General features: G+C 36.8%; 1 protein-coding gene across 6 annotated transcripts in view; it reads left to right on the top strand.

Moving 5' to 3' along the window:
• ARL15 (ARF like GTPase 15) overlaps window positions 1-21,148 on the top strand; it is a 232,257-nt gene that overhangs the window by 85,350 nt on the left and 125,759 nt on the right. For all 6 annotated transcript variants that reach the window (XM_069001321.1, XM_069001322.1, XM_069001318.1 and 3 more), the window contains 3 exons: window positions 3,986-4,130; window positions 6,983-7,042; window positions 19,116-19,324. In XM_069001321.1, coding sequence (XP_068857422.1) covers window positions 3,986-4,130; window positions 6,983-7,042; window positions 19,116-19,324 — 414 coding nt within the window. The remainder of the gene's footprint in view (window positions 1-3,985; window positions 4,131-6,982; window positions 7,043-19,115; window positions 19,325-21,148) is intronic.

The following is a 21,148-nucleotide window of genomic DNA, read 5'->3' as shown; positions in this document are numbered from 1 at the left end:
AAAGTGTTTGGCTATCCCTGCTATAAGCACAATATGCTTTTCCCAGAAGAAATCTCCATAAGGCTTTAAAGGGACACTGTACAGGATTGTCAGCATAAATACTGCTCTACCTAAACCCAGAATCGTCTGGTTGGGTTAGAAATCTGTAAGGAGGAGTAGAACTGGCTAACTTCTTCCCTTAACTTTTACAAAATGATTATACAGGCACATGCAGCATTCATGCACACTTACAAGTAAAATGAAAGTAACAGTGCTGCAGAATGTTGCACAGATTTCTGCAGACTGCAACACATATTACCCCTGGTTTCCTGGACAAATTCATCCTTTTTTTCAAAAACTGACTAAATGCATACACTTTTTAAAGGTACCTTATTGTTTTATTTTCAGTACTTAAAAATATGTTCATTAAAAAATTAACTCCTGACTCTCCCTGCCTGCCTCTCTTTGCATGCCTGTTTTCTCCATCCAGTGGCTATAGATTTGAGTGTGATATTCTCAAAAACTGTGAAAGCTGACTGTTTGATACGTCATTTCCTTTATACTAAGTAACGTCTTACCCTGATAGGATAAGAAGTCTCAAAAAAATGTTGTTGCATTTTTGTTGCTAGCAGTGGGGTTGCATACATGACCATATCTCAAACAACCTTTCAGTAACTGTGCCAACTAGCTCCGCTTGACCCTGTATTTGCTGTTGTACAATGTTTTCTTTCTCTCTGCTCTGACACTTCCTCTGAGAGTCACTGTTTGGGTTTAGAGTTTGTTTTGTAATACCTAAAAGGCAGGATTTTATTGCCCATCAAGCAAATCGGGTTTGGGAATCAATGGAGGAGACTTCCAGGTCCATATCTGGCAAGTTAATTCAAGCTTCTCTTATGCCTTTTGGGTTGATCAAATGGAGTGGAAAGTATGCTGGTTTGGGAAAGAACTGAGCACTACTTGTGAATTGAGCAACTCTCTCAATGTTTTTGATATATTTGTGTTTTGGAGTTCTGGAATGATTTCTTTAGTTACCAGTACACATTTCTTGCAGTTTTGTGGTTTTCAGAGTGCACTGTAATATGTGACGACATCTTGAACAATGTGTAGCTCTAGTCCATGGTTATAAAATACTTCAGGATGCATTTCCTGTCCGTAATAAAATGCAGAATATAAGATGCAGTTTTATTTGCATGGTCTGTGACTTCTGAATTTTCTCCTTTCCTCCACAGATACTGTGCAGCTACTACATGCAGCTGCCAAAGTTGTGACAATAAAGGCTTAGTCTCAATAATGGATGCTTAAATAACCCTAACTTTGTTAGGGAGCAGGTAACTTTAGGCTGCTGAGAGAACAGGAGGAAAGTGATCTGACTGTTTGCATAGTTTTATTTCCTATGGGAAAGATGTTCATTGAGCTTGAGTAAGGAGGGTTGTGAAACAAGTTTATAAAAGTCTAAATATGTTTTTACAAGTATCCCCTACAATGTGCTCTAGAATTTCTCATCTCTGCTGCTGCTATGTGCTATACACAATAGCTTAAGTTTAGCAGCTTTTTGAAGCTGGAATATTAAAAAATTGTTTTCATTACAGCTAAACCAATCTACTGAAGGAAATTAGCCTAGCAGAAGGACAAAGTCATGAATATAGCAAAGATAAGGGAATCATATCAAATAAAATATGAGAGTGGTCTGGGGGGAGCCATGTTCCTGTCTTCTAGGGTTCTATCTCTGAAATTTTCATGCCTAACTGTGCTTACTGGTGAAGGATAAGTGAGGGGGTGGTGAGTCTACATATGCTACTTTGGAGTTGCAATTTGACCTGGATTTTTGATCGTGTGTTTAATCCACAACATATAAAGACTCTCCAGACTAAGTTAGACTTAAGGAGTTTGCAGTAGAGAGATCCTGAAGTTCACAAAATCTGCTTATTACCCACAGAGCCTCCATATGTGTTCTTCAAAGAGCAGAAATTATCTTTCACAGGACTGTATGTTACTAGATGTTGTCAGGGCTCAGAAGTCATGTCTGGTTGCATAAGAACTGGCACAGTGGCTGGACAGAGGGAAGCACAGAATTCCATTGGCTCATCTATTCCTTTATGTTTTTCAATGTGACATCAAGAGGTTGTTGCAAAGATGCCATGCTGACAGGGAAAAATTGAATCCTTTTAAAGACTGGCTGTAGAGGGTCTGACACACAGCCTCTGGAGCTCTGGCAAGCTCTGAAGGATTTTATGTGGCCTTCAGCCTGATATCCGTTAAGTGGAAGCTTTATTTAAAGGAGTTTATGTTATTCAATGTACTCAATTGGCCTTTCTCACTTAAGTACCACAGTAGAATGTTTGATGTGGCTTTGTAGAACCTGTGAGATAAGTATAAACCAGTAAATAAATAGAACATCAGTAAATAGAGCTAGAAGGCATGTTTATCCTTTTGAGGTATGATACATACAAGAGCAAACCTTCTTAAAATAATTTTTGAATCAAATCTTGGTGGAGGCAAAGCTATTATTTTTAAAATCTGCTGCCTTTATTCAGCTTAAATATTATTGTAAATATTCTTACTTCCTCTAAAGTGTTTCACTTCACTCTTTTAAAAGGTGCTGAAGTAGTTTTGTAGCTTTCACTGAATTTGTCTTTAATTCTTTAAAGGAACGAAAACTGTTTTGGCAGCATGTATAATAACTTACCATCTATACTGAAAGAATCCAATTAAAGTTCTGCGTTGAGTGACCTGTTCTTTTATAATCACATTCTCACTGGACGACTTGCTCTCAGGGTCAGACCCCACTGTTTGCATTAGACCCTTACTGACATCAGTTCAGTTTCTCTGCTCCTCCAGTAGCCCTCAGTGAGAAAACCTGGGCAGTTGTCAAGACAAACTAGGTTAAGGTTGTAAAGACTGGATTTCTTTTCCTGCAATCAGTGCAATGACTGACTTGTGGTTGAGATGGGGTTATGTAAAAACAGAATGTGTGAGAAAGGACTGATTGCATAGACACGTTTTCCCTGCACTAAGAGCAGCTGTCTTGCTCTGATATAAAGGTGGCAGATACTGGGGAGAAAGGTATTCATATATATATATGTTGGGGTGGTGGAGATCTGCCTTGGAAATTAGTGAGTAAATATTCTCTATATATAAAATATAAACTTCCTAGTTTTCCCGGAATTGTGTGCTTTTAGATTTTTACATACAAAGTTTCTAAATTGCATATAAACAAAGAACTGAAGAACTTTGGAGGGCCTAAGGAAGCTTTTGGACAAACTTGGCCTGTTTTGGCAAAACTGTTTAAGAGAAATGAGCAGAACTCTGAAGGAGGCTTTGTGTATGAGATTTTTATTTGTTTACATTGTGATTAATTTATACTTCTCCAGTGAAAGTGAGACATCTATCTGTTTTTTACTAGCTCTATGTCCAGCAAGATTTATTTATTTATTTATTTATTTACTTATTTACAAGCTGTACCATATAACAGCTGTTATTCTGAGCTAAAATGCATGACAAAGCAAGCCCAGAAAGGACATTAGTGGAGCAAAGATCCCTGATTCTTTTCTGTGACAAGAGGTAGAGCTTGGCCAGCAGCTGCTCAGGAGTGGCTCTGATGTTCACACCAGGTAGTGCATGAAATTAGCACAGGAAGGAAACTCATGCATAATCAACTGCAGAGCTGTATAGGGCACATGCCTATCTTGTGGTGTGAGCAGTTTGTGCTACTTGGGAAATGGATGTCATATTCCTCCACACCAGCTTTTCGAGGTTTAGGTGAAAAGTTAACGTGTGTGTTTGTTTTCTTTTAAAGTTGTTCTAAGTTTTAGTTGAAGTGGTCTCGATCTATTAGTTGTTGACTTAGTCAAAATAATAAGTTGAAATAATAATAATTTGCTTCTCTCCAATGCCTTTAAGTTTATAAACTTTCTTCTTAGAACATTTTTGAATAAACATTTGCTAGAAAAGAAAGGTAACCTCTTCCTCTTGTTTTTGTTTTGTTTGTTTTGCCCTACCCTGGCAGTGTTTTAGAGCACTTTGCTGCAAGGGACCGCCACCACCACGACCTGAGTATGACTTGGTTTGCATAGGCCTCTCTGGCTCTGGCAAGACGAGTCTTCTGTCTCAGCTCTGCAGCGAAAGCCCGGAGAATATCGTGTCTACCACAGGTAGGATGCTGCCTTTATTCTGTGGTGTCTTAGAGCATTGCCCAAAAGTGACTTCTGAAACTCATAGCAAAGGCTGTAGAGAACTTCAGTCTACTTATCTTCTGTTGAAAGTACCTAATGGATCACTTTGAAGCTACCACTGCTTTCTTTCAGTATTTTTTCATACACTGGGGAATATGCATGAAAACATGCAATTTTGAACGTGTTGAAAGTTCAGTGTGGTCTAATGAAGCGGAACCATAACATACACTACGTACCACAACAACACATACCTAGCACTATACTGTAGGCACACATTAAAATGTTCCTTTCTTCTCATTTTACTTTTGATTTTTAAACAGTCTCACTATATATTGGAGAGAAAGGAGGAGAATGTGCTGTAAAATAGACTAGGACAGTGATGTTCTGAAACTTAAATTAGCATTTATTTCTGTACATACTTGGTCCATCCCACCTTGTGGTATATGCTAGCAACCAAAAGAATGAATGCAATGGAAATACCTTTTTTTAGGGATAATTTCACATTTTTAGATCAGCAACAGGCTTGTTTATGTAGTAAGGGCAGATTGAGATAAAAAAAAAACAATTTACAAAAAGTTTCAGTGGTATTGAGAAGATACATAAAAATAGACAGCACAACCACAGATAAGAGGTATCTTAAGTCCAAAAAATTTGAATAGGCATCTTGGTAAAGGTGAACCAGGATGCCTAATACTGAAAAGCATGTTTTGATTGAAAAAACCCCAAAACAAAACCAATGAACCAACAAGAAACAAATCAAGAACAAAACAGCACCAGAAAAAGCAGAAACAAGCATGTGAAGTAGGAAGAGGGAATACCTGTTTGGAAAGTTCAGAAAGAGGGCAGATTAGGTCATGGAGATGGAAGAAATCTGGTTCAGTGGCTGCAGCAATTAAAAAGGTTGATTTGCTGATGGAACAGATACTAAGTGTTGTGCAAGTAACTTGTGTCTACAGTTACAGGCTTTGTACTGTAGCTGTGGTTCAGGGGCTTAAATTTTATGATTGTGCCTTAGCAACTTAACTGTTTTTCAATGTATGTTTGCTTAATTTACAAGAAGGTAAGATTATTTAATACAACTGTAAGTAAAATGAAAACAGGTACAAAAAAGAGTGGTTTTATTACAATGAATAGTTAACCTGTGGCCTCTATGGTGGTGTTATTGGCAATGTTACAGAGATCTGATGCTTGGTTGTGAAAAGGTGACTAACTCAAAAAGTTTGAAGGAAATTGTAGAGCAATTAGCCTTTTTTTTTTTAAATTATTTTTTCCCCTCTCTTGAGCTTTATCTCTGGAATTAGTACAAATTATACTTTAACACTTTAGGCCCTGAAAGAAACAGTCACAGCAATATAAATAGAAGTATAGAGCTATCAAAGGAAGTAATGAATATAACATTAAGTAAAAATTAAATTGATTTTGTTTTTCTAGAGAGATGCAATAGAATACCATTATATAATTAGGCAACTTGAGGAATGAAAACCAGTATTCTGGACAATACTAGGCAGGCAAACCAAAATGATGCACATCTAGGGTATTCAGCTTATAATAAATCCACTTAAATATACCTATACTTAAATATACCACTTAAATGTGGTATATTAAACAATATTGTGGAGAATCCAAGAATACAATGTGACAACTTCTCCACTCAGGTTTCAAACTATAAACTATGTTTTTGTTTTTTTCATCAATGCCAGTCAGGTCCATTCCAGCTTTTCCTTCTTTCTAGGAAGAGGATTTCTTTTCAGACAGCAATGTCCAGAAAATTTCGTAATTATTCCCTTCAGACTTTCATGTACTTTCCTCTATTGCATCTTGCCCTGACCATAATACTGTAATGTCTTACTGGTCTGACCAGGGCGAAAAAACATCTTGTTTCTGTTAAAGGATAGCTAACAAATGTGAAGGGAAACACATTTTTTCAAAACTTCTTTACTCAGTTCACAGATATGTAATCATGTTGAAACTACTTGTTCTAGATGGAAATAAATTTAATGTCTGTCTGGATATTTTATGCTCAAAGAGCAGACATAATTTTCCCTATATAAAATATTATATATACTTATATATATGTATGCACTAAACATGCAAAATTTAGTATATAATGCATGGGTATATTGCTGGAAGCCTTTCACATTCCATTTCTCTTGTCTATCTGAATTTTTAATTAAGGGTAAAGATCACATTTTGGTGGGTGGTTTTTTTTTGTTTGGATTTTTAATTTTTATTTCAGTTTAAGCAAAAATCAGGCTGATAGAGTATTCATAGATGTTTCCAATGTGCTTATAACCATTTTAATACATCCAGCTAAGGTCTGTAGAAGGATCTTTAAGTTAATAACATTTATAGACAGGATTAATAATCCAGGTTCAATCAAAACCTATGAAGTTTAAATGGAAGAAAACAGTGATTCGAATTGCATGTTGTCCTCAACAACGTTGAAGAAACTTGCAAAATGATCACCTCATATTACTGGTAGTCTGAATTACCCACTTTAGCTCCACATGCAGTAAAAGATGATTTTATAGAAGTATGTTCTGGTAGATGGTCTGGATGGAAGTTTTGTGCTGAATTTGTGTGCCAGGTACTTATAATTGGCAATTTCATTTCTTATACTGATTTATTCTCGTCCCCCTCCATGGCAGCCCTCCACCTCTTACCCCCTTCCCATCCCCTTATAACTGACTTTCTAAACATATTGAAACAGAATTTCACAGGCAAGGTCCTGGTTCTTAATGGAAAGAGTTGGTTTTTCTGAACATATGCAATTGATTCTAAATGGCCCCTTTAACAAATAGCTTACTAATGCTCTTTATTTCTCTTCTTAGGTTTTAGTATAAAAGCAGTGCCATTCCAGAACGCAATTTTGAACGTAAAAGAACTTGGAGGTATGGCATTTATTCATCTGGTTATAAAAATGTGCAATGTCTAAATCTCATCATAACTGTCAGTTGTTTTAAATTGTTAGATATTTTAAATTTTGAAATGATAGATCAGTGCAGCTGGAGTTAAAAATCTCAGCAGAGAAAGTTGGGAAAAGCTGTACAAATCCTGACCTCAAAAAACAAAGGGTAAAAAGCAGGAGGAGTGGAAGGTGTGTGTTGTATGTCCTTAATGTAATTTCTTGGATTGCAGTGGTTAAATTATACAGAAATACAAACTGAACTGTAATTTTAGTATGGCTCACGTGGCAGCTCAAGGAAGTGTGTATTCCTTCTATTTATATTGTATGTATAAACTTTCATTTATTAGAACTGGCTCAGGTAACTGTGTGAACATTTGTCAAAACCAATATATTTACTCCACCGCTGAAAGTGTTGCAAAGGCAACCAACTTCTAATGAGTTATATTATCTGTGAACTGTTCTCTTGTTGGATTTGTTAGATTTTGGAACAATGATTGTTTTATGGTTGTGGGATTTTTTTTAAATTTTCCATATACAGGCAACCTATTTGGCTCCCAGTTCTGACTCTGAGTCTCAAGTGACCAAGAGGTTGTTTGTTGCAAGGAAGAAAACACTCTCCTGATGAGATTTCTTGTGGAGTCTAATATTATTCTAATTTAAAACCCACATAGATCTACTTTATATTCTATAATTTCTGTATATCTTCTTTATTATTTATGTAAATACAGTAGACTTAATATTGAGGATATTTATTCGATTTTTCAGCAAGGTTGGATCCTCTCTTAAATTATCTGGGGTAGAATTTGACTTGGTTCTTGAGGAAAGTTTCAGGAGATCTTAGTTGCATGATAGTTGGCTCATGTGAAATTGTTTCAAGAAGGCTTTGAGGTAAGCAACTGTGGAAAGCATAGCATTTCCTCTTTACAACCACCAGTCCATGGATTTAAACATACATGTTTCTGTTTGAGCATGTATTCTGTAAAAAAAACCCAGTAGTTTTCTTTCATAAAGGGACCACTCCTCAGGGATAGTGTAGATACTGCTTAAGTCTGTTATGTGCATAATGTGCACTTAGTCATAATGTCACTTTTTTGATTTTTTTTAAAAAATAGGATGAATCATTTGCAGTCTAGTTTATACATTCTGCTACCTAAGCTATATGAAATATATAATTCATGTAGGTAAATATAATTTTTAATCAAGAATTGAATCTGTGTATTCTATAGCAGATCCTTGTTAAAGTCTTGTAACCTTTTCTGATCATACAACTTCTATTTTTGCAGGTATGTGTGTTTTGAGAAACCTTATTTTAGTGGAGGGTTTTGACTCATGACGAGAAGTAATCCAGAATATTTGATTTGTTTTTTCATCCATTTATCTCTTCTCAAAGACAGAAAGATTGTCAGAATTTTTTACTGCATCATTTACTTTCTTTTTCCTTTGACTATGGATGTTTGCATGTCTGTTTTTAAAAACTGTGTAATCTGTTTTCTTCTATGAAATATTGCAGAAAAATGCTAATTCTGTTACCTTTTCATTGTCTAGGTAAGAGAGCAAAAGCAAGCTTCCAAAAGTTTGTTTTGTTCCAAAAGTTGGTGGTCACTAGTTGTATTCCCCAGGACTCGTTATGGGTCCCAGTTTTGTTTAGTAACTTTATTGATGATCTGGACATGGGGATTAAGTACATTGTCAGTTTGCAGATGACACCAAGCTGGGCAGGAGTGTTGATCTGCTGGAGGGCAGGAAGGCTCTGCAGAGGGATCTGGACAGGCTGGATCCATGGGCTCAGGCCAATGGTGTGAGGTTCAATAAGGCCAAGTGCTTGGTCCTCCCCTTGGGTCACAACAACCCCAGGCAGGCTGGGACAGAGGGGCTGGAAAGGACCTGGGGGTGCTGGTGACAGCAGCTGAACATGAGCCAGGGTGTGCCCAGGTGGCCAAGAAGGCCAAGGGCATCCTGGCTGGGATCAGCAATAGTGTGGCCAGCAGGACCAGGGCAGGGATTGTCCCCCTGTACTGGGCACTGGTGAGGCCACACCTCGAGTGCTGTGTCCAGTTCTGGGCCCTTCACTGCAAGAAGGACATTGAGGGGCTGGAGGGAGTCCAGAGAAGGGCAATGGAGCTGGGGAAGGGTCTGGAGCACAAGTCCTGTGAGGAGCAGCTGAGGGAGCTGGGGGTGTTTAGCCTGGAGAAAAGGAGGCTCAGGGGTGACCTAATCACTCTCTACAACTGCCTGAAAGGAGTTTGTGGCCAGGTGGGGGTCACTCTCTTTTTTCCTGTCAACCAGCGACAGGATGAGTGGACATGGCCTCAAGCTGCACCAGCAGAGGGTGAGGCTGGACATCAGGAAGAATTTCTTCATGAAAACAGTTGTTAAACATTGGAATGACCGCCCAGGGAGTCACCATCCCTGGAGGTGTTCAAGAAACAACTGGACATGGCACTTAGTGCCATGATCTAGTTTACAAGGTGATAGGTCAAAGGTTGGACTTGATGATCTTAGAGGTCTTTTCCAACTTAAATCATTCTGTGATTCTCTAGTCAGCATTTAACCTTTTAGCTGAGAAATGTGTTCCTGTTTGAGGAGGGTAAAACCTGAGCTTTCTGGAGTAGGCATGGTTTCTCTCTTGCAAAACATTTTAAATACATTTTAAAGCAAAACATTTTAAATACATAATCACTGTTAAATTTTATTTTGGAATTTCAGCTTCTGATGTTGAAGAGAAGCCATGTTCTTGTTGGATTGCTGGGGTTTTTTTGTCTTATTTCTGGTTTTTACCTTCAGTCATTATGCTATTGTTATATAATTTCTCTTTGTTGTAGTGTGGAGGTCTTGTCCAGACATTTGATCTTGCAAACTTGGAGGAAGGCATCTGTTCTTAACAACCACTGTCTGTTGTTATATGTTATTTAGAGAGTGAAGTTCTATATAGTTTTAATTTTTGGTGCTTTGTCTTCTTAGGTTTAGGTAACAGAAAGCTTCATATGTCATCATACAGTATCATATTAACGGCCAATATTTAAAACACAGCCGAAGTTATACTGCATAAGGTTCTTGCATTCAGCAGCCAAGCAGTTATGTGAAACAGATGCTGACTGTGTAGTCATCCTTTGTGTTTCATTGAAGTATCATTTCATTTCCTTGAGGTCGAAGATAGTGCTAGTTTTTACTGTGCTGGTTGTCTCCAAACCTGCTAATGAAGCCAGGCTTTATTTCTTCGTTTCTGCAGGGATTGTAAATTTTCAGACAAAATATATAGAACACAGTCTCTTTTCTTTAATCTCTTTAAGGACCAATTATCTCTTCATGCTCCTTTAAGATTTAGAGACAGGGAGCAAAGTTTGTTGTACTCTGTTTGCAGTTTTTCTTTGAACTACATGATACTAGAATATTAAAAATTTAACCAAGTTTCTGGTTTTTTTTATTGTTTTTGTTTCCTGAGACAGGAACATTCCTTCCTAACAGAAAAAAAGAGTTTTATCCAATTTCATAAATGATAAATGTTTTGTTTAAAAACCTTGAGTTTGATCCTGAAAAAGTAAGAATATATCTAGAGCTTTCAAATCTAACATTAGGCTTTCCTGAGTTACTTGAAAAGAAAATCTTGCTTTATTTGCTGACCAAGTTGAACTGCTTCTTCTCTAAGCTGCTGTTTTGCTATACCAATAATCCCTTCCTGATCCCCAAGAAACTAAAAAAATTACCCTTTTTTTCCCCCAAAATTTGGTCTCTAAGATAATATGTATAATTCAAATTATTGTGGAGATGTGCCATGCCCTAGTCCACATTCTTTCAGAATTTACTATTACCAGGACAATTGGAAATATCCCTCTTTATTATGCAATTCACCTGAGTAATCAAGAAACTACAGTTGTGCTGATTTCCTCTTACAGTGCAGTAATTTTTTGTGGGAACTAAGGATGAAATTGTGTATGATGAACATACAGAACAGTGGGAGAAGACTGGAAAAATAAGGCACATAGTAATGTTTGTTGTTCAGAAGATTCTAACAGTGTTTTGCTGAAAAAAGTTTGGGACGCTGAATGCTGAGGTTGGTTCTCAAGATAGATAATGGAGGTGTAAAGGCAATTGGAAGCTTTTTCTTTGGTTTTAACAAATTCCAACCTGGAGACACAGTGGCTGAAATCACCATTTATTCCCTATTTTTTTCAGTCATTTGCAGTTGTAATACTGTTGAAATGAATATGAAGTTGTGGTTTAGATATTTATTCAGGCCTATAATAACATTTAAGGTCCATCCTGGTAGTCAACTAAGGATTTCCAGTTGTCTTTTTTAGGATAAGTTATTCGATAATTTAGTTTAGTTTCTTGTAAATGCAGGCTTAGAAACAAGTGAGATGCCAAACACTGAGCCAAGTCAAATTTAAAAGAATGATTGTGGATGTGAGCAGCTCTTCTTCATACTAACAGCATGCTGTAGGGTTTAGTAATGTTCTCTCTTTTATTTATTAAAATATATTGTCATATGTTTGGGTTAGGTTTTGTGGTACACCCTAAAGCCATTTCTCAAGCATAGAGGCTACGTGTTGTGTAGTCATATTGGAAATTTCATTTAAGACAAAAATGTTTTAAGTGCTTAGCAAAAGCAAAGCAGGTAATATCAGGAATGCTTTTGTCTCCAGTTGGTTGAGCATGCCCAGGAAAAGAGATGAGAACTTGCCACCCCACTGCTGCTACTTCTTAAACTTGATTACCGAAGTCATAAATTCACATTCTTAGGCCAGCTAAATTAATTATCTAGGTGACAGCTTGAGAACAAATAGCTTTAAATAGTTTTGGTTAAACAAAGCATGTGTATTTTGCCTTAATTTGGAAATAAAGACCAGCAGAAAAGAGAGTAGGAGAAGAAGCCACACTGTTGTGCAGTCCAACTTAAATAGTAAATACGAACTTCTGGAGAAGACAGCAACAGTTGTCAGGTAGCATCTGCCTGGTGAAAAAAATGATGGACGAGGGAGAAAACAATGTTGCTCTATTAATTAGAATTGAAAATTTAAATATTTGTGGGAAATCTCTCTCTTCCTTTGCTCTGTGGAGGTAGAGTGGAGTACTGAATACCCTTCTAGCAACATAGCTGTCAGAGCAGTTAACATTTCATCAAGTTAGTCATCAGAAGACTGATCCTACAAGTAAATGCCAGCCTAAGTCATCTACACAGGGATGAACTAACACAAAGCAATAAAATCTCCATACTGTACTTGACTAAAAGGCAGTTGACACCTCTACAAAATCTGGTTGTGGAGTACATGCAATGCCATCTGCGCCATAGCTGCATCAGTTTACAGAATGTCTTAGCAGATGAAATTTTTAGATGACCCTGTTGAGCTGTCCACGCTGTTAGTTGCACAGAGACATTCAGCTTCCAAAAGCATTAAAGTTAGATCCGTTTGCTATCAATCATGCTCAGCCTGCTGTTCAAATGGTGCCTGAGCCCAGGCTGTCACATAGTTTCCTCATTTCATAGATAGGAGATATCATTTACACCTGCTTATGGACCTCTTTAACCTGAGTCCTGGGGAAGCATAGTGATCTTACCACTGTCCTTTGGAAATATTGTGCTTTTTCTGCAATTCGGTTTTTACAGTGTAAAAAGACAACCCACAGTTTGTCTCACTGCAAGTAGGAACCATGCATGCAACGCCTATCACAGCTATGTAAATAGGATAAGCAAAACACAGAATTTCCTAGTAAAGCTTTTGTGGGTGGGGACTGGTCGTTTTTGTTTGTGAGATATTTTGTGGAGAGAAAAGCAGAACATTTGGTTTGCTTAAAAGTCTCTGTCTCCTGTTGGGCTTTCAATGCCATTTTCTTCAGGCAGAATCAAAGGATAGAGTGTAGCAGCATAGTTAGGCATCAGAAATTATACAACTATTTTATGAACAATATCCCTTCCAAAAAAAAAAAAAAGTTTTATCTTTGATTCTTAGAAAGACCATGATCCTTCCAAAAGCTAAAGCTTTAAACTTCTGTGGGCCAGTTAGCACAAGGGCTCAACAAAAATACACAGCTTGTGGTAGATTTGCTGCTTCTTTTGTATGCCTACTAGTTTTAAGTGTCATGGAGAAAGATGTGTTTTGAGCTTTATTTGAGGTTAGCTGCACTGTTTCCAAAGCTGTGACTGCAGCTCAGGGGAGAGTACATTTGACCTTTGCTGGGTGCTGGCAGCAGTCTTGCTGTGGGGATGTGCCACTGCTTCTGAGATCTTGGCTGTCTCAGAGTCCTCTAGCAGATGTGGGAGAAGGACACAGATGGGGTAGTGGGTAGAGAGGAAAGTGGCAGAAGATTTTCTTGTTGCCAACCATTCTTTGCTAGCCCTAAAGGACTTACTGTGTGTTTCTGAATTTAAAAAATGAACAACCCCAAACTCATAGAAAGAAAGAAAAAGAAGGGGTGAGAGTGGCTGGCTGTGCCACCTGCTGCAAACTATTAAATCTTCTGATGTCAGGCTTAAATAGATGTTAAAGCATATTGCAAGGAACATATATTGTTCTCTTTCTTATAAATTAATTTGTAAATTTTTTTATGAACTTTACAATGAATTTTATGTTCTTGACTAGAACAGTAGATATTTGCTTCAAATTGCATGTTTTATTTTAACATGGTAGTATAATACACACCCCCAAGTAGATCAAACTGACTTTCTGCAGGCAAGTGTAAGTATAATGTTTTTAAAACTTCCAAGTGCTTGAAACCTGAATGTTGTTCCAACAGATTTAAATATCAGAGTAAGGTGGAGATTCAGAGTTGGAAACAGCACTTAAGTTAGCTAATAAGGAAAATACTGAAGGCTTGACTTCCAGATTAATCTCTCTGGGAAAGCCTGGAAGGCAGACAAGAGATGACAGAGATGGTTTCCATAAACTTTGGTTTGGTAAGAAAAATAAAATTAAGCAGCATAAACTTATATACATTTCTGATTTTTTATGTTTTTAATACAAAGGCAGAAAAATTTTTCCTCAACATCTTTTATCTTTTCTTGTTCCTTTTGTGCTGTTTTCTCATATTGTAGTTGAATTGCTGCAGTGAATATAGCTGATTTGGCAGACTCAAAATGTTCCTCTTTCTGGGGAAAAAGTGCCAGTTTCCTGCTGCCATGTTTGTGCATTGCAGGAGGGCACTGCCTGAAAGCATAGAGAAAGCAGGCTGTGATCACTTGGTCTTAGACCCTAGGAAGCAGAATTCCTGGGGCTTTGAATCTGGAGAAGGTTTTGGTTTAGGATCTGTGTTGTCGCAGTAGCCATACAAATTAGCCGTAGCATGGTGACTGACATTACAACCATGCAAAACTTTTGTATCTCTGTGTGGATGTGTCTGTCAAAAGACACAAATTCCATGCACATTCATAGCAGGTATCTTAAACAGTATTTATAAATTTATTTGTAATAAAAGGGAGCTAACACATTAAAAAAAAGAAATTGTATGCAGTATTTCTTCAAGGGTGGAATACTGGGAAACCGGCCCGTGATAGATAAGGAGCAGCCACATCTCTTGAGTGTATTTCTAAGATTTCAGGCATCTTCTTGACTACTCAGGAAAATCTATCAGTTCTGCTTGTGAGGATATGATGGGAAGTGAAGTTATAATACCCTACATAAATTTAGAAACATTTATTTTCCAAAGGTTTTCTTGGAGTGAGAGAGTAGGGTGTATTTACAGATTTTGCAAGATGGATAGGAGATTTCTTTTTCCCTTCCCTTCTTTCTTACTCCCTGACCCACGGGCCGGTGTTTCTCACAAAAAGATTTTGCGGCATAGTCCTTGGCATTTTTTCACCTTTATGCTTTATTAGAAATGTTCTGTTTAATATCAGTAGAGGAATGATCTACATAATACTTTAATTACCTGTAAAACCTTCAAAGTATGTAGGTGTCTTCATTTCAGGTGAGTGGATATATTTGAAGTGGTACAAAAGGTGTTTGCAGCCTGTATTCTTTTATGTCCCCAAGTTAATTGTTTTTGATGGGAAAGGAAAAAATGTTCTTCCCTCCATTTGAGACTCTAACTTTTCCAGACCTGTGATGTATTTTGAGGTTAACAAGAGTTTTCAATTGCGGACTAGACTGTGTTGAAGCAAGGGCTCTGTGACATTCGTTGTGCTCTTGATGGAGACTTGCTGCAAGTCTGACAAGTAACAAGTCTGACACATGTAAATGTCTTTCAGCGAATTTTTTCTGTAATGCTGTGTTCTGTTCTCCTGAAAGTACTGAAAAGGAGGGAATTGAATGTAGCCTGAAACACCGTGAATGAAGATGTAAATACAAGTATTCATAGCTGAAAGGAAGATCTTGCAGCTCTGTGTTTTGCATAATATTTATAGCAGTGTGTAGTAGTACTTGTGTGTACTGGTTCAGGTGAATGTTAAACTGCACATAACTCAACATTTTCCTCCAAGCTCCCAGGGGGTACTGTTGGCACTGATACAAATAATTAACAGTGTTAATACAGGCACACTGTTACTTTGATTGATAAAGAAAAAAATATTTATTTGATATTTAAAGATATTAAAATGATGGTCTTTAAAATTACAGTTAGTTGAGTAAACCTGGTCTGTAATAATGTGAAATGGTTGGGGTTTGGAATTGCAGCATCCTGTCATTTTTCTGTAAGGAGGGGTTTGTTTTTTTCCTGCTATAAAGTGATTCCAGCCTATGTTTGATTGAATGCTGTTTTTTCTTTTAGAATAAGTGGTGTGATTGTGTTGAAGTGTGGGTTTTGTTGGTTTTTTTCCCCTAGTTTATTTGTAAATTGCATGTTTTAGTCACATCACAGGACTCAGCCCACTCCTTAGCCATAAGTAGTGGCTCTTGCTTGTGTTTGAGGAAGCTGCTACCCTGAAGATCACATTTTAGTGAACCTGTCACATAGCACATTCCTTAGGTCTAACGTGAATTATCTTTTTCTGATGTTTTGGAGATTTTTTTTTTTTTTTAATCTTAGTTTAGGCAGTTTATTGGTTGAAGAAACATGCATATGGTTCGAAGCTCTCAGAGAAACACATGAGAGCAGACTGACGAACCTAAGTGCTTAATTCTTTGTGTTACTATTGTCTGATGCGATGTTTTGGGGTACTAGTTAAGTAGAATTCCTGGTTTACCGCATCAGTCTTCTGAGATCCTAAGGATGTTTAATGGATACATGTTATATTCTGGATTTCCAAAGAACTCAGGCTTTGAATGTTCCTGTCTTTGAAACCTTTGGAGTAGATGAAAAAATTAATAGGATAGTTCTCCTGAACTGCAGCTAAAACCTGCTTGGTTTCTAAGGCTGCATTTGTCATGCTGCAAAGTGTGATGGCTGAAACACTATTTATAGGCAAGTGTTTCCTGCCCAGGATAACTCAGGATAACTCTACTCCACTGCTCTGAGGAAAGAAGCTGAGAGCAGTTTCTATTCCCTGGATATGAAGAGTTAAGGCAAAAGAATATCAGGTTATTTGTCTTGTAGGAATTGTGACATCCAGCTGCTGATATCTTATTAATGCCAATAATTATTTTTCAAGTGCATTTGCCAGAAAAATGGTTTGAAATGGCACCCTAAGGTACATGCTTTATCAGTCTTTTTTCTTGTCTGCTTAGTGCAAATTATTTTTATTCTTAAACCTTAGGCTGTGATTTCCTCAGAATTGAAGTGTTAGCAATTTCAGAGCATGTCATTAGAGTAATGGAAGATCCTGAGGAAAATACCAAGATTCATGGGATGTTTTAAGTTGGTTCTTGTAACTGTGCCATGGTGGCTAACCAGGGCTGGAGAGGAAAGGACTGCTGTAGTTTGGTGGTGTTTCTTTTGGGACAGTTGACATGGAGAAAAAAAATTGAGCTGCTAAAGAACCTGAACCAAAAAGACAGGACCATAAGGTCGACAAATCAGTGTACTCCTTTTCTGGCTTCAATGTCCCATGTAGGGATCCATAAGCTGCTTTCTTCCATGTGCCTGGATACAAGAGGTCAAATGCTCTGCAGTTCACCACAGTTTTTCTGTTTAGAGTGAGTATGGTTACAAAGATAAGACTCAGGTTCTAGCAGTGACATGTGATTGAAAAGTAGCTGACTGATGCTTAGAGTAAATAAGACAGATGTTATGTTGCTAGGAAAGAAAAAATATGTTCAAAGAACTGATCATGGTCTTGGCCTTTAAGTTCATCGAAAATGATTCTCTACTAGTTTTTAAAGTAATGTGATACTTCAGATGCCTGTGACACTGCTGTGTGTGGCTATGTAAATAGTGTCCCTCTGGCAACGTGCTCTACTTGGTTCTGAAGCAGACAGCTGTTCAGAAAGACTGGGGCATCTCACAGATGCTATAAAATTATTTCTAAGTACATTTGACAGATATTCGTGTGCTACAGAAACATAGAACTAGATTTCAATGCAATCCCTCTTCTGTATATATAATAATAATAATCTTCAGGCGTTGATGGTAAAATAAATAAAACGTGTCCTATTTGTGCATTGTTATTTTGAGTCTGGTTAAATTAACAGAGAGATTAAGCAAGGTCTTGACTAAGTCCTGTGACCGTTTGCCTTTAAGTAGTCAACTCTATAGATCTCTTGCAGAAAAAAAAAACTGATTAAGTATTACTTCAGTATTCTCTGTAGGAAAAAGTGTGTGTGTTTGTGTGTTGACAGTGTTTGTGCTAGGTGCAGATACAGAAACAAAGTGTTCAGGGTTCCAGTGTGACTGGTAAAAAGACAAGAGTAACTCCATTAGGCGAGATTTGAATACTCTTGAGTTGCATACCTAAATTAGATGGAGCAAATGTTTATTTCTTCACTTCTGTTTAGTGACTGTCTTTTTTGTTGCACAATGTGTAAATTAAGCTAATATTTTAAGTATTGTATCAATGTTATGGTCATTATGTTGTATTGAAATCTCATTATGTTGCTCAGAAATTTTGTATCATTTTGTTTCATTGGAAAGTAGAGTTTTATTATTTTCAGCTCTTCATTCTTGTGTATATATGGAAGTTTACTTCTCCCTGTCTCAAAATAAGAAGTGTTTATAAAAGGTACCTTCAGCACATTTTTGCAAGTCACTGTCTGGCAGACATGTCAAGTTTTCTACTAGACTACTGCTGCTGCTGCTGTTCACTGTTTAGTGTTCGTCCCCATGAGTGTAGTGCCAGATCCAGACACACAAAAGAATAGCCCATATCCAAATCATAGTTTAGATAGTTTGACAGCTGTCAAATACAATTTTTTTTTTCCTACCTCATTGCTACAACATATGCTGCTCTCCAGGGGAGACAAAAGCTTTCTGTTGATAACCTTAGTGCTTGGCTTCTGTTGAGATGGCTGAGTGCTGCTGAACTGTGTCCTAAAAATTACTGTGGCATATAAGCCTATACAGTCACTCATGTGTCTACTGTTGGGCTCTTCCAGAATCCTTAGTGTGGTTGACAGAGCAAAAGTAGTTGAACTGAATGCCTTTGCATGTTGTCACCATAGCTCCTCATTCAGTGTTCAACTCACTATTGTATCATCATTCTCCTCATTAAGTGTCTAATTACTTTAATAGGCTTTCCTGACACCTTTTTTCCCCAATTATGAAGTGGTTGCCTGATGGTTTGGAGATGAACTTGAAGACCTTATCATGCTCAGAAATGAGCAACTGCCGTGACAGAAGCTGCAGGTTATGACAAGGAGCTGCAGGGCAAAGTGAAAAAGAATGGGTAAAGATTTAGTTATCAGAGTTCCAAGATATTCCAGTGAGAAGGTAAAGGATTAGGATGTGTGGTACTGCAAGCATGGTAGCTCTGCCAGTACTCATTAACGGAGAGAAGCTTTAAGGGAAGAAAGCTGCATTGAGTCAACTTCCTTCCTTATTTAAACAATGTTGATTTGACATTTGTGTGTGTTTATGTTGGATTTTTTCATGCTTTTTTTTTTCTTTTTATTCTTTTAATGATAGGTAGGAGAGAAAATTTAGATAATTATTTTGATCATTCTAAGTAGATGGTTTCTTTTCATTTACAAGTGTTAGTGTTAAATTTGTTAAATTATTGTTGTTTTAATTAGTTCTCATTATTGTCTTGAAAGGAGCTGACAATATCAGGAAATACTGGAGTCGTTACTACCAAGGATCCCAAGGGGTAATATTTGTACTAGACAGCGCCTCCTCTGAAGATGATCTAGAAACTGCTAGGAATGAACTGCATTCTGCTCTCCAGCACCCACAGTTATGTACTTTGCCGTTTTTAATACTGGCCAATCACCAAGACAAGCCAGCAGCTCGCTCAGTACAAGAGGTATGTTAATGTGGCAACTTCTTGCCTGTTTATATTTACTATCTGCACACCACTGATCCACTATCACTTATAACTCTGACATCCTGGTTAAGGACTGACCTCAGTTTCTTCTTTACTGTAAGTATGCAGACCAAGAGCAGTCCCAATCCCTAAAAACTTAGTCCACTGCACTCTATACAGGCTTAGTTATTCTGGAAAACACACAAGTAATACTTGGATGCAAACATATCTTCTGCTTTCACCATATTTTGCTTAAGGGAGAGAAGATGTTTTTAAAAACTACTCTTATGAAAAGCTGCTGGGACAGTGATTTTTTTGTTTAGCTTGGGTTTTTATTTGCTATTAGTTTTAATTTTGCACTGTTCCATTACTCCATTCTTTTCAACTGCTTAAAGCAATATGTTCTGGCCATAGGTTGTCTTTTTTGTGTAAAAGCTTTTTCTGAATTGCTGTGTACTGATGTGGGGTCAGAGTTGCAATTCCTGTTCTGAAGTCCTTAACTAGTTATGATCTTCCTGTTCCAAGGAGTAATGTTTTTGTCTAATTTCTAGCTATCACACAGTAAATTATGTAATTGTTCTATTCAGTGTACCTTTTGCTCTTCAGTTTCTGAGAAATTCATCTTGTCTACATTCCTATCATGTCAGATACATTTGAGGAAATGCTGAAAATTACTTCTGAAATTGTAGGAAGAAGTTAAAATCTGGTTGTATTATTTTGTTCATAAATGTCATTTAAAGGACTCCTCCTCTTAAAGATTATATGTGAAATCTGTTTCTTCTGTGAGTGCAGGAGAGTGAAAACTGTTTCAGCACCTTACCATGTTGCTGTTTTGTACTTAAACTAGATTCTTTCTTAGATTGTCTGAAATACAAGGTTTTAGACTTTTAACTCAGAACAAACTGATCTGTAGAATAGGTGCTCTTAGACAGTATAGCTGAACATACAGTCTTTACTTCTTTATTGCTACTTATGCCTCTTTTCTTAGTCAAAAGAAATTAAGCTTATTATTAAAATTAAATTTATTATTATTAAATTAAGTTTATAAATTATGTGTTAAGAAGTGATGTAAATGTGACTGGAGTATAGCAAGTGTTTTTAATATCAGAAGAGATTAAGTGACAGCTATGTAAACTACACTGTAAAATGTTTTTTAAATTGTTGGTGCTTTTCTCTGAGAATTCACTCTAACGAAAAAGGAAAAAAAAAAGGAATTTGTATTTAATATATCAAGTTACATAAATAGGTAAATGATAGTGATGCAGAGATAGAATCTACAAGTTCTAGGTCTTGTTCATATAAAAAGAGACTTAGAAAGAAATAATGAATATTTAAAGAAAATTTAATATCAATTTTGATATACAAGTTTAATAATTTGGTGTAGTTTATTATACAGCATAAAAGCAAAGCATGCAGTCCTAAACCTTGCACTTAAAAACTGACAATATCCTGGGACACAACTGATTTGATTTTATCATCCAAATATAGCCTATGTGACTTGGCTTTAACTTTTTTCATAGAGCAATACAGATTACATTTTTCATCAACAAAAGTGCTGTTTCTTACATGCTTTAAGTATTTCTTATTTTAGTACATTTTTCATTTTTAGAGTGGCAAAATTTGGTTCAATGTTAAGTGAGGTTTTTGATAGCAAATAAAATTTAAGACATGTTCCTTGTCCAATTTCATATTAATAATAAATACAATGCCAGTTGGCTTGCTTTACAGCAAATTATACTTGTAACTCTCTCATTTTTCAGCTGAACCTATGTGGATAGACTTTTGGGCCTGAACTGAATTTTTTGTGTATGTAGAGTTAGCATT

This window comes from Aphelocoma coerulescens (assembly GCF_041296385.1).
Source record: "Aphelocoma coerulescens isolate FSJ_1873_10779 chromosome Z unlocalized genomic scaffold, UR_Acoe_1.0 ChrZ, whole genome shotgun sequence".
NCBI lineage: Eukaryota > Metazoa > Chordata > Aves > Passeriformes > Corvidae > Aphelocoma > Aphelocoma coerulescens.
The sequence above is the reverse complement of the archived record's forward strand: the minus strand, read 5'-3'. Positions and strand labels throughout refer to the sequence as shown.